Genomic DNA, 18,327 nt, shown 5'->3' with positions numbered 1-18,327 from the left:
GTGTATGTATATATGCAAGTATGTACACAAAATTTAAGTCATTATTTTTTAAATATTCATATAGAATACTTCAAGATTTTTTTTTAATTATTAAACAAAAATACATTACAATGACAGTTTTGAAAAATATAATAATTTACAAAATATTTATTTTAATTTAAGAAGCATATGCACCAGATGCTAGTTATTTAAAATCATTTAAATTATAAAACATACTTTTATATATTAAAGTTTGAATATATTTTATATCTATTATAATGTTATATAACTATTAATAAAAAAAATAAATTACAATTATTTGTTGAGTATTCTCATATACCTTGTTTTTATTCTTATCAAGCATCACAAAATGCCACGTAGCTATCCTTTCTTCCTTAGAAGCTTGCCACTTAGCGGTAGTTTCATCAGAATCAATGTTGGATGCTGTCATTTTTTCTTGCATGAGGACCATTAGATCCCGAAGGAATAATTGCTTTTTTAGCTCTGGACATCCTATTAAAGTAAGTCATTGTCAGCTAATATAACATAATAAGTGATAAAACTCCCGTTTAGGGAAGTTTTCTCCAATGACTTTGACATATGTTGTTAAGGTCATGATACTGAATAATATTCAAAAGATTTTTACCATCGCTGGTTGTTTATTAAAAAGTTATTAATAAGGAAGTATATAATAATGACAGTATTACTCTCTGATAGACCTCGTTTCGTACTGAAAACGGCAGTAGTAGTGGATTTTGTTTTTCTTGTACAGTTGGAAATCTATGTGAAATCATACTCATCGATTTTATTACCGTACGGTTCCACATAGGTTTTTGAAACTTTCCATGCAAAGCATGTATATGCCACACCAACCCTGCTTTCAGTGCAAAACTAAATCTATCATTGTACGGTTTCATATAGATTTTCAACTTTTTAGCGAGCGAGATCAAAATTATTAATGTATACTAGTATAAGATTAATATGGGTTGGGTCAGGTTTTTTGGGGTAGGAGTACAGAATTAAGAAGCTCTGCGCCTTCCTCACCTATACTTATACTATTCCATGCGAAGCAAGATCAAAATTATTAACGTATTCCGGTATGAGAGTATACGGAATGAGCAGGTTAAGTTTTTTGGATGTGAAGAGGGAGGGGGTTTTATCCCTGCCTATATTTATGCTTATTCTATGGGAAGCGAGATCAAATTTATTAACGTTTTCCAGTATTCCAGAGAGTAACACTGTTCATTATATCTTTTCTGGCAATAATTTTTTAATAAATAACGAAGGCTAAAACTTTTTGGATGTTATTCACGATAATGACTTTGACAACATATTTTAAGATCATTGCAGGAGGTTTTTCTAACCAAGAGTTTTAGCTATTTAACAACAATAAAGGTTAATTTACTGTGTGACACAATTTTATTTTATTTTAGAGGATAGCAATATAGTCAACCTTATAGAATATCGATATTCGTGCACATTTGGACAGAAAGGATATGTATATTAAAACGAATTTCTCGTACGGGGTTAATTATATTCATAATAAGCCTTATTAAGTATGACCGATATTCTGCGATGCTTTAATTGTCATAATTCTTGACTATATTCATAAATTTGGTTCACGGATCGATAAGCAATGTGGTATAATAAACCATATAGGCTGCGTTCCACTAAACGATCACTCATCACGAGCATTATATCTGTCTTTGTTTAATTTTCGGCCTAACCAAAAGTTAAATAAAGATAGACATAATGCTTGTGAGTATCGTGATCGTTTAGTGGAACGCAGCCATAATAGGTATTACAGCGTGTTATTTGTTGTGACTCATCTATACTTATTATTTTTAGCCAACTTGAAAATATCTTTAATTTATAACTTTACGCTGAATATTGCAAAGACTCGATTTATATAAAGTAGTTTCATTAAAAAAAAACTAATTGTAAGTTGACCTTTAAATGACTTTAACTCCTATACTCAAAGCCAATTTAATATTTCTAACTTTTTTTCTTAGAATCAAATATCTTTTAACTAAAATAATTTTTGCTATAATGTATACTTTTAGAGATAATAGCTTATAATACTTTAAATGCTCAACTCCGTGTATTATATATAGAGTGTCCCATTTTAATCGATGATTATTGATATTTTGCGAGAAAAAAACCAAGGCTTTCATTGAATCGAAACCGAATCTTTCGCTTCGCCCCGATATTTTTTCTTGTCTACATCTCTTTAGGGGAGTAAAGAGGAGTGTAGAATTCTCAAAAATGAGAATCTATTACTTGGTGAAACACATCAAGTAAAATATATGCCCTGTGTACGAATCAAATTTCGCGAAAGAATTAATTTCTAAAAAGAAATTTTACGCATCAACATCCGCGCATGGCTCTCATTGCCAAGTCTATTGTTGTGTTTATGTTATCTTACCTATACTCAAGGTTAAATTAATATTTCTATCTTTTTCTCGTTATGAGCCAAACAACTTTTATTTAAAACATTTTTTGTATGGCGTCAAGTTTTATAGAAAACATGTTTTTTACACTCTATGTGAAACAACCTGTATATGTACAAAATAATATATATTTTTCTAAATTCTCAAAAACTACTAATTTATGTGCCTTAAATATTTTTTCATTTGAAAAAATTCATGAAAAAATGTAGTCTAATTTTCTAACAAATTGAATTTTTTAAATTACCTTTTATGGGTCTACTAGGAGTCGGGACTGGGTTACAATTTGGCGTACGATTCTTCGAGGATGTTCCTGGTATTGGCTTACCCGTATCCTGATATACACACCAGCAATAACCGGAATAACATTGAATTCGATAATACCTTCCATCAGACGTGCATTGCGGTATGTAAAATTTTTCTTGTGAATTTTGCTTTTGATCTTCCAATACTGATCTTCTATCTGACATACAATCATTTACTGTAAAAAGTAAAATAACAAATATAATTTAATAAACAAAAATTTGTATTCAAATTAGAAGTGGAAATAATTTATGAAAATGGCAGAAATAGATAAAACCATCACTTCTGTGGGCGCTGTCGATATAAATACATTTTCCAAAAGATATACTCAAACGATAAGTAGAATAGAGAGTCACGATAATATCGAAGTAATATCAAATGACATTAAAATGACGAAAATATGACTACAAAAATTTTTTCTTTGATTATTTTGACGTATTTTGATAGTATTGTGACTTTTTGTTCTACTTGGGAATATCCTAAACGAGTGTTCAATGTTCAAAATTGAATTTGAGACCTACAAGTCGAATACTTACTACACAAAGCTATGTCTCACCTTATTTATTTATTACTTGTAATAATATTGCGTATTGTTTATAATAATTCTAATAATTAATGTTACATTATATGTACATGTATATACGGAATGATAAAAAAAGGATTAAACATTTATAAAAACATGTATCATAATATGAACAATAGACAAATAATATCCGTTTAACAAACAAAATTGGATAATAAAATGTACAGACTTACAATAGAAGCATTAATATATATATATATATATATATATATATATATATATGTACAGGGTGGGCCAAATAACTTGTGACAGGCTATCTTCTCCGAAACTATTGGAGATATGGACTTGAATTTTTTTTACATTAAATGGCACATAGGGGCTGATTACTTGACACGTAGGAAAATTTTTTAGGTGGAGGCGCTTCGAAGATTTCAAGGTCAATCTCGTTTTTTTTAAATCAGACACCTTATATATTATTGCATATTCTTGCAGCCTACCTCAAAAACTTTTCAAAACACTTATGATAAAGTATTTTTCGAGTTGAGACTTGAAAGTCAGTATTTTGAATTAAAATACATAATATCTCGTAAAATATTCATTTCTCGATAATCTTACTTTAATACTTTTTTAATAGAACAATAAAAGAAATCAATTTGTGTAAAGAAAACACATAGTTGTCTGAAATAAAAAATACGTAACTACTCGTTGCAAATTCATATTTTTTATTTAAGACAACTGTGTGTTTTCTTTACACAAATTGTTTTCTTTTATTATTCTATTTAAAAAAATATTAAGGTAAGATTATCGAGAAATGAATATTTTACGAGATATTATGTACTTTAATTCAAAATACTGTGACTATAAAGTCTCATAACTCGAAAAATACTTAATGAAAAATACTTTATCATAAGTGTTTTAAAAAGCTCTTGAGGTAAGGTACAAGAATATGCAATAATATATAAGGTGTCTGATTTAAAAAAACGAGATTGACCTTGAAATCTTCGAAGCGCCTTCACCTAAAAAATTTTCCTACGCGTCAAGTAATCAGCCTCCATGTGCTATTTAATGTAAAAAGAATTCAAGTCCATATCTCCAATAGTTTCGGAGAAAATAGCCTGTCACAGGTTATTTAGGCCACTCTGTATATACAAGGTGTTTCAGACCACCCATACCACCCTTTTATCTCGGAAACAAAGTGTTTTAGAGAAAAATATTTCAGACAAAAGTTGTACGGTTTTGAGGAGGACGTAAGATGGTATCATTGGTTTGACCTTGAATAGTTGTTTGAAGGTTATGTCAAGGTCACGTCGATTTTTTTAAATGGAACATTCTATTTTTTATTGCATATTCTTGTAGCTTACCTCAAGAGCTATCCAAAACACTTACGATAAAGTATTTTTCATTACTTATTTTTTGAGTTATGAGACTTGAAAGTTGCAATATTTTGACATAAAATACAAGATATCTCGTAAAATATTCATTTTTCGATTATCTTACTCTAATATTTTTATGCGCAGAATAATGAGACAAATCAATTGGCGTAAAGAAAACACATAATTATGTTAAAGTAAAAATGTGTAACTGCTACTTGCAAATTCAGATTTTTTTTTAAAGATAACTGTGTTTTCTTTACACCAATTGATTTGTCTCATTATTCTGTGTGTCTCATTATTATATATACATGTATAATATACGTACGTATGTATGTGTATATACAGGGTGTCCAGAAATTATAAGAACAGTTTAAAATGTTTTTATTCAATAGTTTAATATACCGATATCGATGTGTTATCTGTCACATTTGGTTCATATGGTAAGTTCTCGTGGTAAGATTTATTAATAAAATAATTTTTTACGGATAAGCAGAAATAGATTCTTAATAAAACTCTTGAATTTTTGACAATAATTTTACTATTGTTAAAGATACCTATTCGATTCATGGAAGTACCTTCGTTATTGACCATTTTGACATCCCTGAGCGCGCGAAATTCTAGTCCTGTCATTCGTGATCTTTAAACCTTTCTAATTTGAAAACTATTATAGCTTCAGCATTTTTGTATTCGAACTTTCGTTTTAAAATGTTACAAAGAATTTGTCATTAAAATTATTATCGCGCATTTTGGTACACCCTGTATATATATATATATATATGTATACATATATATACAGGGTGGACCATTTTAATTCATCCAGTCGAATATCTCGAAAATCAAGCCCGGGAGAGAAAAGTGTTTCAGACAAAAGTTGTATGGTTTCGAGGGGGCCATAAGATGGTACCATTGGTTTGACCTTGAAAAGTCATTTAAAGGTCACATGAAGGTCACTTCAAGTTTATTAAATGGAACACTCTATATATTTTTACATATTCTTGTAGCTTATCTCGAGAGTTTTCCAAAACACTTATGACAAAGTATTTTTCATTAAGTATTTTTTGAGTTATACGGCTTCAAAGTTGCAATATTTTGACATAAAATACAAGATATCTCATAAAATATTCATTTTTCGATTATCTTACTCTAATATTTTTATGCACAGAATAACGAGACGAATCAATTGGCATAATTAAAACACATAATTATGTTAAAGTAAAAATCTGAATTTGCAACTAACAGTTACACATTTTTACTTTAACATAATTATGTGTTTTCTTTACACCAATTGATTCGTCTCATTATTCTGTGCATAAAAGTATTAGAGTAAGATAATCAAAAAATGAATATTTTACGAGATATCTTGTAATTTATGTCAAAATACTGCAACTTTGAAGCCTTATAACTCAAAAAATACTTAATGAAAAAACTTTGTCATAAGTGTTTTGGAAAGCTCTCGAGATGAGCTACAAGAATATGTAAAAATATATAGGGTGTTCCATTTAAAAAACTTGAAGTGACCTTCACGTGACCTTCAAATGACTTTTCAAGGTCAAACCAATGGTACCATCTTATGGCCCCCTCGAAACCATACAACTTTTGTCTGAAACATTTTTCTCTCCCGGGCTTGGTTTTCGAGATATTCGACTGGATTGATTAAAATGGTCCACCCTGTATATATATATATATATATATATATATATATATATATATATATATATATATATACATATGTATATATATTATATTCTTTAATGCGATAAGAATTATAAAAAATTAGATAAAATTAAATGTAGAATAATATAAAAAAATATAAATTATAAATTAAGAATTTTTTCTTTCAATTATATTATTTCCTTTTTTCTAATATACATAGAAAACTTCAAATTTTGTTTAATGTTATTTTATTGATAAACTTTTTCTTTTAAATTTCTTTTTTAAAAATTATATCATCATAATATAAACAAAACTTACCGTCGCTTTCTTCCTTAGTATCTGGTAGCTCGCTATTAAACGTCGGCAGAGGATGGACAGTTGGACTACTTTTTAGAACTGTAAATGATGCATTAATCTGTTATAACGTTTATTATTTTTTATATTTAATAAATACGAAATCGATTTTTATTCTGTTGTGTTAATTATGTATAATATTGTATAATATTAAATCCATTATACAGAATATATCCTAAAATTAAACCATTCAAGACATTGGTCTGAAAATAAAAACATTGATTTTATTATTAGTTATATTGTTGTGCCTATGTAAGGGGAACACGAGATTCGAGGATTTGGGTGTCATAATTGTGGAGGGCTCGGTGGACGGGGATGATCCTCATATATATATGTATATATATATATATATAGGGTATATATATACAGGGTGTCTCAAAACGACCGTATTACCTCTCGGATGCAGGTAGAGCGGGTTAAGTGGAATAGAAAAGTCCTGTATCATTTTGCGATTTTCAGAATAATTATTGAAAAATTAATTTACAAAGATCGGCAAATCCTGCGCGAGTATCAGCCTGCCGCAAAAAAGATGGCGAGAAGGACGGCTTTAAGGACGGTCGCTAAGCGCGCGCGGCGTAAATAGGCGCCATTGCCTCGCGGTTACCAGGGGCATAGACGAGAAGCGTTGATAAGAACAATAGATTAGCGATTATTATTTAGCGACTGGCTTAGCGGTGGGTCAATTTTAAAGGGTAGCAATTTTCCAAATTTGATATTTGAGGTCATCAATCAACGAATTAAATATTTGATTAATAATCCGACTCCCTCCAACAAAAAAACGTCAACGGGGAATTCTTCATCCTACTTTACAGTCCCGTATTTACCGAATTTAACGGAACAATTCAAAAATATTTTCAAAAACATGGACGTTAAATTGTCGTATTGCAGTAAAAATAAACTTGACAAATTTATTAAAGTGCACAAGAGTTCGGTTTCAAATTATTGTAAATTCAATGTAGTCTATAAAATCGATTGTTTAGATTGCGATGCTTCATACGTGGGACAAACATCAAGAATGTTAAAAACTAGAATTTCTGAACATAAGTCTCAATTAACAGGAATGTCCGCAATTTTTCTGTCGTGACTAATCATAGACTCTCGCATAACCACGAGTTTGGTTGGAATGACGTGAAAGTGGTAGACAAGGAACCTTTTTATAGTAAGAGATTGACTTCAGAAATGCTTTTTATCAAAAGACAGAAGAACGGGTTAAACCTTCAAACGGATACTGAAAACTTACCGTTACTATATAATGACCTGATAAACAAACTTTCCAGAATTTAAAGGTCAGAGTTCCGTATATATATATATATTGACTAACGAAAGAATTTTTCACAGTAATAGTTTGACACTCTAACAACGTTTTCACCTAGTTCGCCTCCGCTTTTAAAGTATAAAGTATAGTTGCGATTTTTGACTTTGATTCATGTGGTGTTGCATTCAAGTCACTAATCTATTAAGCATATTTTGATCTACTCTTCGTGGCTCACCAACTACGAAGGATCATATGCATCGGCAATATATAACTTTTAGTGCGAGTTTAAAAATGCTTCGATTATCTTTACTCTGTTCACCGCGTTCTGTATTAGATTGATTCGGTTTTGACATTTTTCTAAGAATTTTTTAGTCAGACTTCAATAATGTATTATGATTGTTTCAATTAATACTGCATGTTAGGATTAATGTTTTTTTATTGCGCTGAAGAAGGCTCGAAGAAGAGTCCGAAACGAAGAGTTCGCCACATTCTTACTATATTTTGTTTACGATATTTTAAATATCGATTTAATGCTCATCAACATTCATATATGTATGCATTTCTAAACGCATCTAATTACACGCTATATCAATTTAATGTTATCTAAAATTATTTAATTTTTTTGTATTTCCTTTTATTTATTTTGATCTGCGTTCCCGCTTTCTACAGCTCTTAGCGTTTCAATATTTATTAATTATAAGAGAGCTATTCTTAATTGTTATTTTAAAACTAATTTATATTGTATTTATAAATATCATATGAATTTCATCTAATCTTTAGTTCAATGAATGCCTAATTAATTTTCTGGATAAGGTTTTGTCGTAAATTGATTTTTGTATTGTATACTTTTATAGTTAAAACACACAGGTATAATATTATTTTTATTAATAGAATAAATAGTCATAATTATGCGCTTTAAACCTTTTCTAGTTAATAAATAACTTTTGATATCAAACTATAATGTAATTATCGAGAACTAACAATAAGTTAACAACTGATCTGAATAAAACATTCGATGAAACGCATACTCCCTTCGTTTTTCGTCAACCTGCGGTTGGCAATACTCACAATAAAAAAAGTGCTGTGTCTAAGTAATAAACAAGGGTAGTCGAGGGGACACAATATGCACCAGATGAACCTGTTATCTATCTGTGAAAGAGGCCCTGACATGGTATTTCAGTTCAACAAATAATTGCTAGAAAACGATATTTGAACTAAAAAAATATGTGAGCTTGTAAATAAATAGTTTATAACGGTCCGTTTTTCTATGAGTACTCGGATTCATTAATTGAGATCCAGATTGGAGGAAGAGTCAAACACTAAAGAATAGCTGAACTCTATATTGCATGGATCAGTAATAACGTCGTACATAAAGTATTAATAAGCGTATTTCGAAGTAAACGCTTTTCGATAGTAGATCAAAATTGTCCACAAATTCTATGTGGACAAGATGGTCCTTTGGATGTTTGATACGAACCGTTAGTTGAGAAAGTTTGACGAGGGTAAAGAACCTTCCATTGTGTGATTAAGTGGTCGTAACAATCGGAGTAATCAGAAGGTGGTTACGTGAATACCTCAGCAAAGGCTAAGAATGTTCATCCTCAATTCTTTTTTTCATAATAGATATTCGGCTGTGCTGCTAGAGAAGTGGAATTGGATTATCTCTATTCTATTTCTAGAAAGATCTCAATTTATACAGAGATTTTCGGATATTTAATAAAATAATATTTAGTTTTGTTCGGGTTTGTTTGGTAAGTAATAGCGGGAGCTCCCATTGCAAGTTTTATCGGAGATCGTTAAGCGGATCCTAAAGTAATCTGTATTACAAACCAAAATGTAATCAAACGTAACAATATATTTAATTCAAATAAGGATTTATACGTAAATTGAAGGGAAATCAGAGTAAGAGGACTTCCGCTTCCGGTGCGCTAGTAGGTGACACGTGGTGACTCAGTGATGCTTTAAGTGGCGTGAAAAGACGGTGTTAGAAGGACGAGGAGAGTAAGAGTGTGAGGACGGGATCCGATAGCGCACAATGCTAATTGGCCAGTAAACATTAGGATCTTCTGATTGGCTAACTGTACTGGTTACCCTAGGTATCGGTCAATATGTATGGTTTTGTGCTATCGGGATATGTGCTAACGGGATCCTCCCAAAGAGTGAGAGTAGTGGAGTAAAAGAGGAATGTGAGTGTGTGAGCTAGTAAGAGGGAAAGAGGAATAAAGAGGGAGGAAGGATTAAGAAGATAGAGGTAGCAGTAATGTTTGGGGCAGAGACTAAAGGTAGAGTAGAGAGGAATAGGTGGATAGGGATCTGGGAAGAAGTGAATATAAAGGGCGCAGTAAAAGAGAAATGGCGGAGCTGAGGAAAATGGCGAAAAGTGAAAAAAAAGAAGAGGAAGTTGCGAGACTGTGGAATAACTATTGAATAGAAAGAGAGTAGAGATAGGAGAGCGGGAGAGAGAGGATATTTTCAGTAAAAATATGAAAACTCCTAGGTTGCCGACAAAAAAGGAGATCTGGAGGAGACACTGAAGATGTGTAGAGAAGGAATGGAGGTAAGGAGAATAAATAAGATTAAAGAGAAGATCAGACGATGAGGCGAGAGGTGAAAGAGGGTATTAGAGAGCAGGGGTGAATGATGAAAAGTGAGATTGAGGTATTAAGGAAGGAGTTTAAGAAGAGTGAGGAGAAATCGAGGAAAGAAAGGGAAAAGATGAAAAGTTGTATCAAGGGGTTGGAAGGAAAGGTGAGAGAGTTGGAGAAGAGTAGAGGAAGCGAAGGGGAGACAAGGGAAATGAGGGTGAGGGAAGAGGGAGGGGATATAGAGAGAAGGATAAAGGAAATGGAGAAGCGAATGGAAAGTAAGGAAAGAAAAAAAAGAAGAAGGAACGTAATAGTAAGAGAGATGGAGGTGAAGAGAAGGGAGATAGTGGAGGAAATCTTTAAGAGTATAAGAGTGGAAGCTGATATGATAGAGGTGAAAAAAAATTGGAGAAGTGGGAAGAAAAAGGATAGAGAAATGGTGTTGTTTAGATTGGAGAACGAGGAACAGAGAAAGGAAATTATGAGGAAGAAGAACAGACTGAGGGGAAGGAAAAAAAGGGTTATGGAGGATTGGATTTGGGGGGCGGGAGAAGGATGAGATGGAAACTGGAGGAGATTGCTAGAAAAGAGGAAAGAATTGGGAGGAGGGTAAAATTAAGTTATGGAAGAATATAAATCGAGAATCAATGTTGAAGATGAGAAGGAGGAGGTGCTGAGGAATGAACAGAGGAAAGCAAGAGGAGAGAGCAGGGGAAAGAGATAAAGAAGGGAACAAAGGGAATAAATTAGAGGGAAGGGGCAAGCAAAAACGGAGATATGAGAGTGGGAAGAACGGGAAGGAAGGGAAGGGATGAAAGGCGGTATTTTGGAACGTAGTGGGCTTGGGAAAGAAAGATGAGGAATTTTGAAGGGAACTGAGAGATTGGGACGTGATAGTGTTATTGGAGACGTAGGTGGGTGAGAAGGGATGAGCAAGAGGGAGACTGCCGAAGGAAATTATTTGGGAGGCACAAATGGCGAAGAGGGAAGGAAAAAGAGGAAGGGCGAAGGGGGAAATATTAATGGGGATAAGAAGGGAGTTGGTAGAGAAAGGGTACGATAGAGAATGAGGAGGAAGGACTGATGGTAGGCAGATGTAAGAAAGAGAAATGAGGGTGATAGGGATTTATGTGATCGGGGGGGGGGGAGGGTGGACAGGACCCTGGAGAAGCTGGAAATATGGGTGAGGAACAGAGAGCAAGGGATAAAAATATTAATAGGGGAAGACTTTAATGCAAGAACGGCGAGAGAGGGGAGAAGAGGGGCGGGGAAAAGGAGGAAAAAAGAAGGCGCTCAAAAGATAAAAGCATAAACAGGGAGGGCAGGAAATTAGTAGATTTTATGGAGGACTGGAGGCTAGAGATATTTAATGGGAAGGTTAGGGGAGAAGAAGGAGAATTTACATTCACAAGAGAAAAAGGATGTACTGTGATAGACTATGTAATAGGACAGTGCTCGGAGTTAGTTGCTCTTTTCGGACCGATTTCCGAGGCGACGCCTCCTATTCCCTTACTAGCGCTCGAAGCTTGATGGCCGAGACGCCAAACTGCTTCAGGCGCGTCTCAATAAGAAATGTATTGGAATCCGTATGTTACACTACAAATCGTCACATTATTAAAGTTTTTCTCGCTAAATAATTTTTATTTTTATAAATAATTATAAATAAAATTATATTAATAAATAATAAATATAATAATAATAAATAATATAACAATAATATATATAATAAAAATATATAATAAATTGTAAGTAAAAATATTAAGAATTCTATTATTAATATGCTATGTAAAGCTATTATATATACAGGGTGTTTCATTTTAAGTGATATGGTCGATTATCGTGCAAATCGATGATTTTATTGAAAAATGTTTCAGACAAAAGTTGTTTGGTTCGAAAGGGGACGTAAGATGATACTATGGTTTGACCTTGGATAGTCGTTTGAAGGTCACGTAAAAGTCATCTTTAATTTCTTAAATGGAACCTACAATTTTTCATTACATATTCTTGTAGCTTACTTCAAAAACTTTCTAAAACACTATAATAAAATATTTTTTCATTAAATACTTTTCGAGCTATAAGGCTTTAAAGTTGAAGTATTTTTACATAAAATAAAAGATATCTCGTAAAATATTCATTTTTCGATTATCTTTCTTTAATACTTTTATGACACAGACTAATGAAACGAATCAATTAGTGTAAAGAAAACACATAGTTATCTTTAAGAAAAAAATCTGAATTTGCAACTAGCAGTTACACACTTTTACTTTAACATAATTATGTGTTTTAATTACGTCAATTAATTTGTCTCATTAGTCTGTGCATAAAAGTATTAAAGTATAATACATTATATAATACATTGTATAATACATTAAGATCTACAAAGTAATATACAAGTTATTTAAGAAAAATGATTCTCAAAAAACTTTAGAGACAAATATCTCGGTAGAAATGCATTATAGAAAACAATTTTATAAGAACTTATGGGGTTATTTTTACCTGCTCTCTCTCTCTCTCTCTCTCTACATACTCACGAGAGATTGCCCACCTTTACCAGGACATCCTGTATATGGGTATATTAAAAATAAATTTTGGTAAACCTTGAGAAAAGGGGACTCACATCCTATGACCTTGATCTTGACATATATTGTCACTGTCCTGAGTAACCTCCAAAAAGTTTTAACCGTCAGTCCTTATTTATTAAAAAGTTATACACAAAAAAGTTTTATGAATTATACGTAGAAATTTATTTATTTAAACATAATATAAACAATATAACAAAACTTAATTATTATTTATTGGATATAATTGTTTCATCATATCAAAAAAAAACATCAATTCTCTTATCAAAAGAATATAGTCTTTTAAATAAAAATTCAGAAATATAATGTTTGTAGTGATCTTTGTTTGTACCAATGTGCTGTACGAGTAGGTAAAGTTATAAACACAAAATCAAAACCTTTTAAACGTTACTCAGGACAATGACCTTGACAATATATGTCAAAGTAATTAACTTCACTTTCAAGAAGAACGAAAAATTAGATCACATTTTTCAAACTTTCTTGTCAATAACTTTTTAATAAACAAGGACCGACGGTTAAAACTTTTTGGAGGTTACTCAGGACAGTGACAACATATGTCAAAGTCAAGGTCATAGGAGGTGGGTCCCCTTTTCTCAAGATTTATCTAAATTTTTTATATTATTATCCACTGTTGACAGATTAAAATCAATTGCAACATATTATTTGTTAGCAAAGGCAGTAAAACCTTAAGAAAAGGGGACCCATCTTCTATGACCTTGACATATTTTGTCAAGATTATAACCTTGAGTAACTTCTAAAAGATTTTAGCCATCGGTGGTTGTTTATTACAAAGTTATAAACAAAACAATTTTTGCGAATTATATACAATTTTTGGTACCATGTACATTTTAGAAAGTGCATTTTTAACATATTTATTTATGTAAATGTGATACATTGAATACGTGAAGTGCAGGGGGAAGCTTCACCTCTCGCCCTGCACCTTCACCTCGAAAAAAACTAACCCAACCCAACTTGTGTCTGAGGCATGAAATAGATTTTGCTTCGTAACACAGGTTGGGTTAAGTTAGTTTTTTGGGGAGGAGGGTGAAGAGAGAAGGGCGGAGCCTCTCCCCTGCCCACACATTCAATGTATCACTAAGGGCCGGTTTTTCAATAACAGCTTAAACTAAATTTAATAAAACGTTCCTTGATCCTTAAACATAGTTTTATTAAAGTTTAATAAAACGTTTCTTGATCCTTAAACTTAGTTTTATATATTATTCGTTTTTCCATTGTACAATGAGGATAGATTAATTAAACCTTAGTTAAACTTCACAACTTAGTTAGCAACTGATCACATGCGCGAACTCGATGTGCAGCAAATATAACCTCAAAATAAGTAAACTATGGGTTATAAGTATATTATGCGTGTCAGTGCTTCAATCTTTGCATCTAATAATTGATTTTTTTTCAATTCTCTCGCAAACTGTCGATTTGTTTGTCACGACTGTAATTTATAATTAATAAATATGGCAAACGATAGCAGTGCTTCATCAAAACGTGCTCCCAATTTTACAAAAACCGAAGAAGAAATTTTGGTAAGTAACCTGATTTGGTAAATAATTATCAATGAATTGTCTATAATATTAAATTATTGTTACATTAGAATTATTTCTATTGTGTAAATACATTTTTGTGCTTATACATTTTTTTAACATAGGTACAATTAGTTAAGAAACATAATAAAATATTAGAATGTAAGCGGACGGACACAAACTCGAATATATTGAAAGAAGAAACGTGGAAAACTATTTCCAAAGAATTTAATTCAACTACTGGGACGTGTACAGATCCTCCAACTTTACGCCGCAAATATGAAAATTAATAAAAAAGAAAGCAAAGAAGAAGTTCGTCGATTTGAAATGTCACGTAAAAGGCACTGATGGAGGAGAACCTGCAAATATTGTTTTTGATAGTATAGATGAGACCATACAATCAATGTTAGGAACTCAATTAACAGGAATGACATCTCAATTTGATAGTGATGCTACATTGGTGATAAAAAATGATGAAAGTACATCTGAAATTTATAAATGTATGTGTTTCGTCATTTTATTATTTAATAAATTTTTAATTAATTAATTATTTTTTTACGTCATAGTAAACACCAAAGATTTAGAAGTACAAAAAGGGATAAGTGAAAATAATATAAAAATTATAATTGAAGACACCACTTCATTTGACAATGAAAATACTGAAGACAAGGAGAATATTAATGAAAAAAAAGGTAATATTAAAAATTAAACCTCATGATCTTTAATAATTATATTAATTAAATGTACTTAAATTTTATTTATTTTGTACAACAATTTTATTCATTTTGTACAAAAATTAACTATTGTATAAAAAAATTTAAGATTGGGGAAAATATTGCCCAAGTATGTTGAGAACTCCCAAATCTAAAAAATTAAATGAATTATTTGAAAAAACAGGCGACGCTGAAAGTCTAGGTAATAATAAAGTTACAAAATTTTCAACTCATGAAAAATATGTACTTTTATACTTATCTCTATATCCTTATTCTATTATATTTATTACAGAAACTTCAAAAAGTTTATCTAATAAACGTTTTAAAAAGATATCAGATGATGATACATGGATAGAAGTAGGAAAAGCAAAATTAAATTTAATTGACATTTATAAACAATGTTTTCTAGAAGAACAAAAACTCAAAATCGAAAAATTAAAAATGGAAAAGGAAATATTACAGTATGAACTCGAATATAAGAAAAATGTATTGGAGAAGAAAAATTAATATTATTATTTTTGTTTAATACAATTTATATTTTTTTGCATAAAAAATTTTAGTAGTATTTAATTTTATTGTATTTATCAGTAAAAAGATTATTTTTATTTTAAAACTTCAAATGTAGGGAGAAAAAAAATATATTGGAGAAGGAAAATTAATATAATAGAGTTTATATATTTTTTGTTGAATTTTGATTTTTTTATAAGAAACTATTTACTACAAAAATATTTAATGTGTTAATTTATAAAAGTATAATTTTTGTTTTGAAAATTTGTTTTATTATTACCAAAGAATGATAAATGAAAACACCATGTATAAATGTTTTATAAAGAAAATTTAAAAAATCATAAGGACATATAAAAAGTTTTATTTATGTTAATTATAAATTTTAAAGTCTTGAAAAGTATTCATTAATTAAAGAAAGTCTAGTTGAATTATTTATTGTAATTGTGTTTCCATTTATATTATTTGGCATATTATTTACTACATGTACTGCTGTTCCAAATTCTGTATCTGTTAGTGGAATTTCTTCATTTCTTTCACAAGCTATGTTATGAAGAACAGCTGTTGCTACGATCACAGCTTCGACTCGATCTAAATTTAGTCTGATACCTAACGCTAGAATAGGAAACCTTTTTCACACTCCATAGTATCTTTCTACTGAATTTCTAGTGCGAATTTATGATTCATTAAATAGTTGTTCTTGTTTTAGTAGGTCTCAATAAAGGTGTTATTAAATAAGTTTTTACAGGATATCCGCTATCACCAACTAAAAGGTTATCACCTAATTCACCTCGTTCAAAACGTCCTCTTATGTTACTATTATTAAATATTGTAGAATCGTGTGCTGATCCTGGGCAACGAGCAACAATATTTTTAAATCTGGACTACAAATAGTTTGAACGTTTATTGAAAAGAAATTTTTTCTATTTCTGTATGCTTCGCTGTTGTTGCCACTTGGAGACTGAATTTTTATGTGAGTGCAATCAAGGGATTGACCAATGCAACGTGGAAATTTTGCAATATTATAAAATTTTTGGCGAAGTCTTCCAATTTCTTCTTTTGTATTCGGAAATTTTATATATAAATTTATATATAATTTTATATATAAATTTATATATAACTACAGGTGATTTTAGTGGTATTCAATTACTTTACTTGCTGTACTTTTGAATATCACTAAAATTACCTGTAGTTATTAAGAAGGATCCACTTGCATAAAATCTTAATGTTAATAAAACCATCTCAGATGCAGAACCTGATTCCTAGATAAAATTAATATATTAATGATTATATATAAATACATATTTAATATAAAAATAATTTTCAAAAATTATACATCTTATAATCTACATATAAAAAACTTAAAATATTAAATATACATACATAATACAAATTTTATATAATAATTTTATATAATATATTTTATATAATTAATATTATAATTATTAATAGTTAAAAATAATATATGAAATATATTTAATATGATTGGAGTATGTAATTTATTTTCAATCTTTTTAGAAATAATTTTGACCTAACCTTAATTTTTAGTTTACATAATATACAACACCTTTCAGTTGGTGATCTGATAGTATCTTCAATTTTTTGTATTATCATATGTACTATTTCTTTGGATAATCGAAATCTTGTAATAAATCCTTTTTCATCCCAAATTGCAAAGTGATTTGGTCTCGGCCTTACAACACGATCTTTTTTTCTAATCTGTCTTACATATCTTAAAATATTCCCATCTTCATCACTCACTTCAACAAATTCTTCATCAAACGTTATGGAAAATGTTTAACACTTTTATATATATAGTACTTAATAAGTTTTTAAGAAAGAGCATAAAATAAACTGTTTGTAATGATTTTTGTAGATCTATTAAACGACATATAAACGGTCATTTTTTACCGCTTAGTTAATCTTAACTTTAAACTAGGTTTTATATTAATCCATGCATTCCATGAAAAACAATCAAATATATCTGAACAAAGTTTAAACTTTAATCTAAGATTAAACTATTATTGAAAAACCGGCCCTAAAACTAGTAATAAAGGCGTAACAGAGTTACGTCTTAATTACTAGTTTTATTGATTTAATGCAGAACCGTTTCTTAAGTTAATTCAGTGTATCACATTTAAATAAATAGAGCCATTAAAAGCTTCATTAAATATACATGATGTAAAATACTTTTGTCCTATTTATGAAACTTTTGTTGATGATAACTTTTTAATAAACAACGACCTACGGATAAAATATTTGGAAGCTTTTGGTACTATATACATCTTAGAAAGTGCATTTTTAACGTATATATTTATTTAAATATGATACATTGAACACAGATACATGTTGGATTATTTTTTGGGGGGAGGAGTGTAAGGGGAGGGGCTCCGCCCCTCCACCGTCTACACATTCAAGTAGGTCTACACATTGGCGTAGGTATAATGATATTCAAAATGAAAATTATATACACCGAACAGTAAATCATTCCAAAAATCTTGTCGACCCTAGTATTGGAGTTCAC

The 18,327-nt window shown here is 30.4% G+C and overlaps 2 protein-coding genes across 5 annotated transcripts in view; one reads left to right on the top strand and one right to left on the bottom strand.

Moving 5' to 3' along the window:
* Positions 1-18,327, bottom strand: part of Magu (SPARC related modular calcium binding-like protein magu) — a 249,434-nt gene that overhangs the window by 74,617 nt on the left and 156,490 nt on the right. For 3 of the 4 annotated variants that reach the window (XM_072893687.1, XM_072893686.1, XM_072893684.1), the window contains exons 5-7: positions 6,597-6,674; positions 2,674-2,907; positions 320-492 (exon numbers count right to left, since the gene is read on the bottom strand). In XM_072893687.1, the coding sequence (XP_072749788.1) occupies positions 320-492; positions 2,674-2,907; positions 6,597-6,674 (485 nt within the window). The remainder of the gene's footprint in view (positions 1-319; positions 493-2,673; positions 2,908-6,596; positions 6,675-18,327) is intronic. The other variant, XM_072893685.1, reaches the window with a different exon arrangement.
* On the top strand, positions 14,221-16,541 carry LOC140666820 (myb/SANT-like DNA-binding domain-containing protein 3). The gene is given in 6 exon segments (XM_072894371.1): positions 14,221-14,589; positions 14,712-14,873; positions 14,876-15,086; positions 15,153-15,278; positions 15,409-15,501; positions 16,513-16,541. Coding segments are annotated over 6 exon segments (690 nt in total). The 5' UTR covers positions 14,221-14,520.

This window comes from Anoplolepis gracilipes, chromosome 6, assembly GCF_047496725.1.
Source record: "Anoplolepis gracilipes chromosome 6, ASM4749672v1, whole genome shotgun sequence".
Classification (NCBI taxonomy): Eukaryota; Metazoa; Arthropoda; class Insecta; order Hymenoptera; family Formicidae; genus Anoplolepis; species Anoplolepis gracilipes.
This window is presented reverse-complemented; position numbering and strand designations above follow the sequence as displayed.